The 12,009-nt window shown below is 40.8% G+C and overlaps 1 protein-coding gene across 2 annotated transcripts in view; it reads left to right on the forward strand.

Annotated features, from left to right (window-relative positions):
- The window catches only part of NSMF (NMDA receptor synaptonuclear signaling and neuronal migration factor), an 89,312-nt gene that overhangs the window by 57,091 nt on the left and 20,212 nt on the right, over positions 1 to 12,009 (forward strand). For both annotated transcript variants that reach the window (XM_077476758.1, XM_077476749.1), the window contains 7 exons: positions 1,748 to 1,800; positions 4,071 to 4,160; positions 5,038 to 5,162; positions 6,306 to 6,389; positions 8,493 to 8,526; positions 10,365 to 10,435; positions 11,456 to 11,535. In XM_077476758.1, coding sequence (XP_077332884.1) covers positions 1,748 to 1,800; positions 4,071 to 4,160; positions 5,038 to 5,162; positions 6,306 to 6,389; positions 8,493 to 8,526; positions 10,365 to 10,435; positions 11,456 to 11,535 — 537 coding nt within the window. The remainder of the gene's footprint in view (positions 1 to 1,747; positions 1,801 to 4,070; positions 4,161 to 5,037; positions 5,163 to 6,305; positions 6,390 to 8,492; positions 8,527 to 10,364; positions 10,436 to 11,455; positions 11,536 to 12,009) is intronic.

Genomic DNA, 12,009 nt, shown 5'->3' on the forward strand with positions numbered 1-12,009 from the left:
CATTGATGAAGAGCTGTGGATGCTGTCAGCCTATCATCTCTCACTTTTTACAGGCTGGATGACTACAACTATCCACACCCTCCTGTTAATCCAACCACAGACATCCCATGATTTCTTGCCAGGCTGTATTACTGTATTAAGTAATTAAATATAGGGATTTATAGTCAAATACATGTTATCCCAGCAGTCTCTGCTCAGTATGTAATGGGACTTTGTTTTTTGTTTTTTTGAAACCCATTGTTAGTAACAGGTTTACAGATTTCTTCAATGTATGTTACATAATCAAACTGTGGAACTGTATAGCATGGACCTGGATGTTTATTTTAGATGCTGGTCCAACTCCACCAGCAGGCCAGAAACCTAAGCTAGTCTAGTATGCAAATGTTGACTTCTGCAGACAAGCTCTAGCCAAGAGACTCCCCCTCCGACACCTCTCAGTTAGTCCTTTACGATGGACAGCCCCATTAAAGTGAAGTGCAAGGGGGAAATTGGAGATGGACTATCTCTGCTGAGGTTTGCATGTGAGTTCACCCTGAGTTTTTAGGGTTCTGAGGTCCTCACACACACACCAAAATGGTCAGTCCAACAAGAATAAAGGAATATATCCAAAATCTGTACATTAAGAAGAATCAGGACACCTGTTGTTTCTTTTGCAGTCCATAGGTCTCTATCATTAATTCAGGATGGATAGCTCTGCATGAGCATCGCCTATGGCAGGGACCAATTGACCCATATTTTTGTCATGTGACCCACTGATTGGGGAAAAACATACATACCGCCATAAAATGCACTCACTTGACTTTTCCCTCTTCTTGTAGGGTTGAACATCTAGATTAAGTTCAAGAAGACTAAGGCCCCTTTCACACAGACTGTCCGATCAGGGCCGCCTGTCAGTTCTTCAGGCGAACCTGGTCGAACCCTCCAGTCTCCTCTATGAAACTGCAGAAGTCAGCGACCACATGACACACGCCGCCATACGATCTGGTCTGGCAAAAACAGATAGTCGGTTTTCCTATTTCCCATCTGTGCAGCGGATTGGATCGAATGGCATCGGATGGAAATGGACAGGTGCTCTGTCTCCATCTGATTTCCCCATAGAGGGGAACAGGACTATGTCAGTGTCCGCTCTGCATAGCAGAGCATACACAGGCCTGTTATCCACCTGCTCAGTGGGGATAAACGAAGATCCCCAGCTGAGCAAGCGGATTCCACTTAGCGAAGGCACCCATGTGAAAGGGGCCTAAGCGCTCCCATGTACTGTACAGTCCTAATGGAAGACAAACCAGATTGCAGGGCAAAGCAATTGGGTCTCATAACTATCACTCTCTCCAGCTGCACATATAAATACTGGTGGTACATCTGGGAGTGGAGAAGCATGTGACCCATCCCTTTCCCTTCCATGTTGCAACACTGATTACTCAGCACTGGGGAAAGAGTTGTTAGCTCAAGTTGTAAATTGAAGCTGGCGCAGAGCTTTCTCACATTGCTCCTACTGATAAATGCGGGAAAGGAATTTGCAAGATATTAGCAAGGAAGGTGGAAGTAAGGCAAGCCTATTACTTTCCCAGTAGGCACAAATCGCAGGTTCCCTTTATTGTGAAACAAATCTCATTGTGACCAGAGCAGGTGCTTACCAAGCTGCCCAGTTTAATTTGAGATTTTAATCACATCTCGGAGGCATAATATAATGGTTCATACATAACGCCATTCTTTTCCTTTTTAAATGTTCTCTTCTTCTCTCCCACAGGAATTTCAGAAAGCATTTACGGATGGTTGGAAGCCGCAGAATGAAAGCTCAGTGTAAGTAGAAAGCGAGAATGTTGAAAAGGATTGCCCTCTGATGGGCCTTTTGTCTGTTTTTATGGTATTTCATATACGAATTCCCTTGTGTGCTGGTATACAATGGCTCGGTTTATCATTATGTGTTCACACATAAGGCTGAGCACAGGCTATGGTGATGTAATATTCACACCGTCTAAGAAACAATTTGCTGCCTACACACACAATCCAAAGTCCATGACAGTCCTTTTTTGCAGCGAGAGAAAAAAAAATTCACTTGTACTAGCTATGCACAATGCTAGAAAATTTTCTCTGTAGGTAACAAGGTAGGCGATAACAGCGCTATTGCCAAAAAGCTTCAGTAGTCCTAAGTGGGAGGTCCTGCCTTTTGTATTACCACATAACCAGCCTAAGTATTATAAGACTGCACTTCTGGCATCCTACACACACACATAAACGGCACTCTTTGGGCATATTTATAAAGCAGAGAAATTGATGTTCAACAAATATTCACTGCAGGTGCATCTTCCAGGTGCATGCGTTTTTAAATGCCAGTGATTGATTCATCACCAGTGAATGTTTGGTGGAAGTCACGTTCACTTCTTCATAAATATGCCCCTTGGTATTTGCCTCATTAATGATTAACTGCTTCAGCCCCAGAAGATTTTACCCCCTTCCTGACCAGAGCACTTTTTGCGATTCGGCACTGCGTCACTTTAACTGACAATTGCGCCGTCGTGCAACGTGGCTCCCAAACAAAATTTTTTTCCCCACAAATAGAGCTTTTCATTTGGTGGTATTTGATCACCTCTGAGATTTTTATTTTTTGCGCTATAATCAGAAAAAAAGAGCGTCAATTCTGAAGAAAAGCAATATTTTTTACTGCAGTGCATTGCTTCAGGGATGCATATGCAATGCAGTTGGCTCCCTGTAGTTTAACCCCCGGCTCTGTGCAGGCTTTTGGCAGATAATGAGGCAATGGATAGGGGTGGGGACATGGGAAATTATGACAGGTAACTTGGCACAAGAAAGAAAAATATAACTTTTTAATTATTTTTTTTCAGGGGTTGGGCTTGGCCCCTTAGTTCTAGTGAAGGGAACTCTTAAGGCGTCAGAATACCAAGACATTTTGGACAATTTTATGCTCCCAACTTTGTATGAACAGTTTGGGGATGGCCCCTTCCTGTTCCAACATGACTGCGCACCAGTTCTGACCTCAACCTGATTAAACACCTTTGGGATGAATTAGAGTGGAGACTGCAAGCCAGGCCTTCTCGTCCAACAGCAGTGCCTGACCTCGCAAATGTGCTTCTGGAAGAATGGTCAAACATTCCCATAGACACACTGCTAAACCTTGTGAACAGTCTTTCCAGTAGAGTTGAAGCTGTTATAGCTGCAAAGGGTTGGCCAACTCATTGTTGAAAACTACGGACTAAGACTGGGCTGCCATTAAAGAACATGTGCATGTAAAGGCAGTACTCTTGGTAATAGTGTATATACATTAGGACCGGTCCACACTTAATAAATCTGCAGAGAATTTCTCCCTGCATTGGCAAAGGTTTGAATGTGGCCATTATACGCTGTTATAGGTAGGTAACCTTGTTCTGTGGAACCATTGCCGATTGGTCAAAGGGAATATTTTGAATGTACTGGAAATTCTTTGTGCGCAGTAAAGAGGACTCTTCCTGATTAGAAGTGCTTATTATCCCTCTGTGATACTCTATTATTTCAAATACTTGAGTTCTTAGTAGTGTTTTTTCAATTTGAGTTATAGGTGATATACAGCCTGAATCTTATTCGTACAAATAGTTTTATTGTTAAATATATAGTCATAAAATATTTAATTAACGCCATTTAGTTTAATTAAGGCTTTAATAGTTTGAGGTATTACTGGTATAATCATGTGTACATGTCTTTATATTAGATTTTTGTATTTGCCTACACAGCAGCACTGGGAATTCTAGAGAAGATCTAGCATGGTGAGCCAGTAGGCTCTTTGTTCCCTGCACAGTGCTGTCAGTCTAACATGGGGAATGCAAGCAAAAAACTTCAAGAAAAGTGCCTGTGGCTCCTCAGGGGTTGAGCTCATTAGTTGTTAAAACAAGCAAGCATTGAAGAAGAAATACCAGTTTCTTATGAAGTACATGCTTGTTCTTGGTTTGAACCACAAGCCAGAGAACAAAGCATTCTGATAAGATAAAGATATAATGTACCTGTATGACTTAAAAAATAAGCAATGATATGTTCTGCAAAGCAGATTATTACATGAATTCTCTCTTTTCCATATACAGCTTTTGCTGACCGCCGAGAAAGGAGCTTCAGCCGGTCCTGGAGCGACCCTACCCCAGTCAAAGCAGACTCCATCCATGATTCCAAAGAAAGTAAGCACTGGAGTATTTAGAAGTCAATTGCATAGCTTAAACACACAGACCTTTGTGTAACATATGGACCAAGGGCCCTCAGCTTAAGACTTTAACTGGTCGTTTCATACTTAATGCTCCAACCCCTATAATTTTCCATGCCCAGCCTATTCCCTTCTGTACCTAAAACCCCCAACCTCCTTTTCTCACAAAATCCTAACAACATCTGTAATGCTTTAACTGTAGGCCATTCTCCACCTGGAGTAAGCAATTTAGGCATGTCTTGCACATGGTAATCAAAAAGGATAGGAAATTTGGATATTATACAGGATTTACATTATAAAGAGGCAATACAGTTACAATACAATTCAAGACAAGAAGGTTAGGAAGGCCCTCTTTGTGAGAGCTTACAAAGGTAATAGCTGTGTGGGAATGAGTTGTTCAAGAAAGGACAGATCTTATAAGCTTCAGGAGGTATTTCTTCCCGCTTCCAGTTTTGTCTTCAGGACAGGAAGTAAAGGGAAATCTCCCTAATATGGCACAGACAGCAAAAAACAAACAAACAAACCCTGAAGTGACAGCCCATCCCTACCCTATCAGAAATGTTAAGGTTTTGGCCGTGGATATAAAACATAATTACATTATTATTAGTAGTATTATACAGGATTTAGATTGAATCACTGTTCATATCTTGCTGCTTTGGGCAATAAACAACTTGATTTATAAAATAAATAAATAAATAAAAAAAGCTTTGGCTGATACCTGACCTTCATTTTAAGTTTTAAAACTGTTTTGGCGGCACCATTGTATATACAGATACAACTCGCAGGTCACATGCTCAGCTTGGCCATAAAACATGCATTTCTCACTATCTTATATGTGCGCTCTTGTTCATCAGGCCATGACCTGCAAAATTCCTGCACAGCTCTGAACGAGGAGTCTGAGGATTTGAACTGGGAGGCCGAGAGAGAAATGGAAATTACGTCTTGTGAAGGAGAAGATTTTATTCCACCCAAAATCATGGCAAGTAAAATTGTAGCCCCTTAATTGGTCCTTCTTACCATTTATATTACACCCGTTGTCAACACACAGACATAAAAATGTTTGTGCTACTAGTGGAAATTAAACTGGAAAACCATTTGTGACTATAGTTGCACAGGTTGAAAAAAAAGACACAAGTCCATCTACTTCAACCAAAAATAAATAAATACAATCCCATATACACAATCCTTCACCCACAGTTGGTCCAGAGGAAGGCGATAAATGGTGTAGCTCAGTCCATAGTGGATTTTTCCACTGAATATTTGGAGAATGCTTTTGGGAAGAGAAAAATGGGCCAGGAAGTGAGGAGAAATCTCCTAATTGGGGACACCTACAGCAATAAAAAGTTCTAGCTCTTCCATACGCTAACCAAAACTAAAAAATAGGTTGTGGTGGGGTGTAATTTTGAGTTTTTTTTTGAGATTTGAGTTATAGTCCTTCGTGGGGTTCCTTCTCAAACTGGTGAGAAGTTCAATAAGGAGGACTTTATGAAGCTATATCAAAGGCATGCTTAATTTTTTATGTATTTCTAATCTGCCGACATTTGTATGCTAAAGCTGGATACACACAATATAATTTTTTTTTTTAGATTTTTTCCTTTAGATTTACCAAAACCATATAATTTGAGGTCAAACCAATGTGTATGCAATTAGGCAGGCCCTTGCACTACATGGTTTTGGTAAATCTAAAGGAAATCAAACAACAGAAGTTGTATAGTGTGTATCCAGCTTATGGATTGAAATCAGGCTTCCTGTGGGAGTGCACACATTGGCAATTAATGGGCAACAGGAGGAGGTACTTCTAGAGGAAGAGACGTGGGTATAACCAGTGATGTTTAGTGATGGTGTGGAGAGCAGGCAGTAGGTGGGGCAGTGGCACAAAGTATGCAGAATGAAATGCTGCAATGTTGCTATCTATTGGTGGCCATAATGCTTAAAAGGTAATCAAGCTTCTAATTCCAGGCACATATATACATACATATTCAGGTATATCACTCACCTAAAGCAACTGAAAGTGCTGTAGCATAGTATGTATCGCCTTTGTTTTCTGACCGTATTTCTACAAAATGCATTTCATGTTTGGAGACTTGGAAGCAGGAAAAATAATCATGTATTCTCCCCGCAGCTAATATCATCCAAAGTTCCCAAAGCAGAATATATTCCCACTATAATACGAAGAGATGACCCTTCCATCATCCCCATTCTCTATGTAAGCATTCTTTACTTTGTATTGATATTTCCATAGAGTCCCATTTATGTGTACTGTATATATTTTGTATTTTATTGCATTGCATTTGTAGTATATGAGCTATTTGCACAACACAACTCTTATAATACATATTTGCCTGAGCACTCAAGCAAGTCTAGTCACCAATGCTTCTACTGCTGGCTAGATAATAGAAAGTGATTGGATGCCATGGGCAGCAGGAGATTAACAATATTTTACATACACACTGTCCAATATGTTCAAGGTGGTTAATTCTTGTCACCAACATTTTTATAATGTGCCCTTGACCGATTTTTTTAAATAACTGCAGATTGAGCAACAGCATTGACCATTCACATTCATTTTACAAAGATTCTTTTACAGACGCTATCTGAATATTCAATTGTATATAACTTATTATACAGGATTTATATTGGGCCAACAGTTTGCACAGCGCTTTACAATATAAAGGCAGAGCATACAATTACAATACAGAAGGAATAGGAGGGCCCTACTCATGAAGCTTACAATTTAAAAGGGAGGTGGAGGTGCTACAAAAGGTAATAGCTGCAGGGGATGGTCTGATGGAGGTGGCTGAAGTACAGTTTTCAGGTGGAGGTGATATAGGCTTGTGTCAATAAATTAGTTTTCAATAATCGCCTAAACCAGTGATGGCGAACCTTGGCACCCCAGATGTTTTGGAACTACATTTCCCATGATGCTCTACTACACTGCAGAAGGCACAAGCATCATGGGAAATGTAGTTCCAAAACATCTGGGGTGCCAAGGTTCGCCATCACTGGCCTAAACACAAACAGAGCAAGAGCTAACAGGACATACTGGGGTGGAGATTTCCAGAGGACGGGAGAGGTTCTGGAGACGTCATGAAGGCAAGCATGGGAGGAGGTAACAGGGTAACTAGAGAACAAGATGTTTTGGGAGGAGCAGAGTGGACAATTTTGTGCATTGTCCAGAAATAACATCTCTGGACATACCATACACATGGCAACCGTATTAAAAATGGGCAGAAAGTTTTCAGCCCGTCTGCTTATTTCCTTTTCAATTTAACCTTTAAAAATGTCCACTGAACCCCTGCTAAGCAGAGCAGAGCAGGCAGGTCATGACATGTCTCTAGCCACTCAGTTTCTGCAGAATGGACACAAGACACAGCCCACTCTACTCTATGGACGATTAGTAGTAAATGGACCGGCTTTACCACTTACACCCGACTGCTCTTTGATCTGCCTAGATTTTAGGGGACCGGATTTCCTTTTTTTTTTTTTGGATTGGATTGGAAATAAGCGGTTGTAAAACAGACAAATACATTTACACCCGCTGGTTCATAGGGTACATGGACCATCCAATCAGGTCCCCCTAAAAACTGACATGCGGACCTGATCAGATCGCCCATGTGAAAGGAGCCTAGGATGGTCAGATTGAAAAGTGTAGGCACCTTTTATGTTGTACTTAAACAGGTAGAAAACAGGCATTTGTTCAACAATTGGGTTTTATGATCTAAGATCACTTTCCATAAAGGGAATCTGTCATGGGCAAAATATTCTCCACCATTTCTGAACAAGCAAATTGTTAAATCAGAGGAAATGAACTCCTGATACCTGCTTCAGGTCAGTGACAGAGAAAATTACTGAAGCTTATGTATCAACATAACAGTCAGGTATTTGCCATTTTTAAAAGGAGATTCCAACAATGGCAGCCTCCATGTTTCTCAGATTTGCTCTGTCATAAGAATTATCAATAATGTCAATAATCTGCCTCTGAAGTTGATATTTGCTTGGCTGTTGAGCCAATCTGACGGCTTCAGTACTTTGTAAACGATAGATTCGGAGTAAGTATGTGGATCAGGAGCCCTGGTTGATTTGCAGTGGAAGTATTGAAGCCAAAAACTGTCCAATTGGTGACACTTTTAGGTGGACTCCAATCATTGTACGTGTCTCAGGACACGTTTGCTTGAAAACAGTTGTACTGCTAGTAGACACTTTTTTATGGCTGTATACCCCAAACTGCACTCTCTTCCTTGTACAAAGCTGTCTTTAGCGTTTGTGTTCTAAACACTATTCACCCCTATTATTGTCTTTTGCGGTTTAGGACCATGAGCATGCAACATTTGATGACATCTTGGGTAAGTGGCTTCAGCCTCCTTGCATCTGGTTTATTTTCAGTTTTTGCATTGGGTATTCTTGAGCGCCTTTTTTTTCTTTGTTCTGATTATGAACTCTATTAGTTATCAGTAGAGTTTGTTTTTCAATGTTCTGATATACAAACACATATTTGTCTCCTAGGGAAATATGTCAGAATTAAAGTATAAGTTCCCCTTTAAAAAATTTAAAATTTTAAAATAAATGCACGTGTTATTGCGGTTAGTAAAAATGTGCATTTATTATTATTATTTTTTACTTGGAGCCAAGAAGCATTGCACTGTGATCAGATCACGGGTGCCATGCAGGACTCCTGCAGATTTCTCAGTGTATCTGTCTGCTCATACCTCATATGGGCAGGCAGATACACACTGACAGAAAAACACAATGAGCTAGGAGAGTGCTGAACAGTGTCATTGTAGTTCACTGAAACGACAAGCTGACAGCCGCAACAGCCACATTATTGTCAGTGACAAGGGGGCACTCAGAGAAGATGCCTGCCTGCTGTCACTAGGGAGAGGGGGTGAGGCTGTTGGAACATGTTACATGTTCTACCCTAAATACAGGGGGAACATGTAATATGTTCCCAAAGGTGAACTTAACCTTTAAGCCAAATATATAATCAGCGAGTGAGGCTGGGTCCACACTATTGCGAATTGGATGCGGGTTTCTCCGCATCCAATTTACATGGCAGGAGATTCTGCCTCGCTCTCTATGGAGTTGGTTCACACATCTCCGGGGATCGGTTCTCGTGCAAATTGCAAAGGAGTCCTGTGTGTCTTTTGGTCCGCTTCAGGTTCAAATTCAGCCAAAAATGTAGGCTGAAATCTGACCTGAACCGGTGAATGGAGATGAACCGGACCCCTTGAGAAGGACTCTGACTTTGAAGATGATTCTGAGGTTTATTGGAATCTATTTGTTACATATCAGAATTGATATTTGCCATTTTTACATAGGTATGCCTAAATCTAATATTTCTCAAATGTGTTATGATAAACTGTAGAATCATCTTAGTTTTGTTCTCAACACACTTTTCTAACATTTCTACAATTATTGGGAGACAGTCAAATGTTTAGAGACATTCTATATACTTGGGTGGTGGTTGGTCTAGTGAGCTCAGCCTACTGGATATTTTATTTCTTCAGCATTTGCTACCTCCATTCACTGGATATTACCTGAAATGTATGGCCTTCCATTAACATAAAGTGTTGGTTTTAGATCTACTTTAAAGCGGTTCTTCAGTCTGTTTGAAAAAAATATAAAAACCAGCAGCTTAAAATACTGTAGCTGCCGACTTATAATAAAAAGGACACTTACCTGTCAAAGGATCGAGTGCGGTCCATACCCTGGCCAGTCCTTTGCTCCTCTTAGGGAAGCCGGCGCGTTAACTGTGGGAAGCCGGCTTCCCACTGTGCATGTCGAATGGTCCCACGGCCTCCTGGTTCCTGTAAAGGTGTTGTTGGGGAGAACATGCGGTGGAATCGCCTAGGCCATTGATGGCGAACCTTGACACCCCAGATGTTTTGGAACTACATTTCCCATGATGCTCATGCGCTCTGCAGTGTAGTTGAGCATCATGGGAAATGTACTTCTAAAATTTCTGGGGTGCCAAGGTTTGCCATCACTGGCCTAGGTGCTTGAAGTGGGAGTGGGCACCTGAAAAAAAAAAAAAAGTATCCACTTCCAAAAAAATAAAATGTGCCAAAACGTGATAGAGGAGGAGGAGGGGAGGAGGGTGAAGTTCCACTTTAAGCAGCAGTGTCACACCAGCTATCTTCCTGTGACCACAAAACATGCTCAGTTTTATTTTTTCCCCCCACAGAGGAGATTGAGAAGAAGCTGAATGTATACAGAAAAGGGTGCAAAATCCGAGAGATGCTCATTTTCTGCCAGGTAGCTGATCAAGTTATTATGTATTACACAGAAAGCTGTAAAAACATATTATTGTGAATTACACTTGTACACATAGATATTTTTCTTCTCATAGTGTTCATTCGACTGCAGAAAGTCAGATAGAGCCCAGATCATTTTCAGGCTGGAAGATGTCCAGCATTATCTAGCGCTTTCCTCCCCAGCCTTTTTCATTCTTAGGAAATCAGTAAAAAAAAAAAAAAATTTTTACATTTAAAAACGCTGACATTCGAAAAAAAAAAAAAAAGTATCCAAGTTTCATTTCTTTCAGTCATAGAGTCTCAGGATGTGGGTGTTACCTAGGATGCTCTACAGCCTGCCCAGAGAACAGCCACTCTGCCCAGATGGACACTTACCCATCAAGGCTTTTTTGGTATTTGCATAGCTTCTCCTAGGAGCCAGTGCATCAGGGCTAAGGGTTTATGAGAGGAGTAGTGTTAGGCGGATGCTGTGATGTTTTCAGGAAGCTTTGTGCAACACCCTGCCACCCCTCCCATCCACCATGATCTGCCTGCGTTGCATAGTAAAGCACAGAAATCTAGTGATGATATCACTGGGAACTTTAAAAAAAACAAATGATATCACTGGGTCTAAAATAAGGTATTCAATGACAGGGAAAGGGGGGACCAGGGGAAGGCAAAATATAATCAGATTAAACGTCAGCTTTAAACCGTATATTAGCTGATGAAGTTGTGCATCTCTTCCATTTACTCTTTTCTGCGTAGAGATGTTCCTCCAGTAATCTCCTCTCTGCCCCCATCCAATCTTCTAGGAGTTAAAGGATTTCTCAGTATAGAGGCACAGATCATAATAAATTCTACTGCTGCAATATGCAATACATCAGGAACAAATGTCACAGTAAAAGAAATATACATGAATTTAGTCAAATCTGTAGGAGATTTGTGTAAGCCAATAATAATAATAAAAAAAAAAAAAGTATACCCCTCTTATATATACCCCTCTTATATATTTCTTTCCTCACCCCCTCTGCTCTTCTTCCAGGGGGGACCTGGCTACCTCTACCTGTTAAAAAATAAAGTCGCTACTTTTGCCAAAGTGGAGAAGGAGGAGGATCTTATTCAGTAAGTTGAATATTCTTACTCCCATTACACTGCCTGCTATCCCTATGGAATTACCCTTTCTTATGTATTTCAATGACTTCAGAATGCCACAAAAGCCTAATTAAGTTTCTCTGAAAAACGTTCCATTATATGCCAATATTGTCTGTCTGTATGTAGAGGGGTTTATTACAGCACGGGCATAGCCAAATGTTTGCACATGAAATAGAACCATGGATAATTAGTTCTTTCCGCGTTCTCACTTCTCATTAATTCTCTCCTCGCTGTGGTCTCAGCCAGGAGTAAATGTTTGCAGGTTAATGACGTAGGGAACGGAAGGGTTTGTGCTCACCCTGACCCTTTGATGTATGAAGAGCAGACTGTGAAATCTGTTTGACGATTTAAATGTTACTCAGCGTGTAGGGTTTTTTAAATGCAGAGGAATTTTATTTTCATTATTACAAAGACTTGTCGGCTACCAGTGGCAGCTGGTGCTCA

The sequence above is a fragment of the Lithobates pipiens genome, unplaced genomic scaffold, assembly GCF_037356315.1.
Source record: "Lithobates pipiens isolate NorthernLeopardFrog02 unplaced genomic scaffold, aLitPip1_a1.2 Scaffold_1, whole genome shotgun sequence".
Taxonomy (NCBI): domain Eukaryota; kingdom Metazoa; phylum Chordata; class Amphibia; order Anura; family Ranidae; genus Lithobates; species Lithobates pipiens.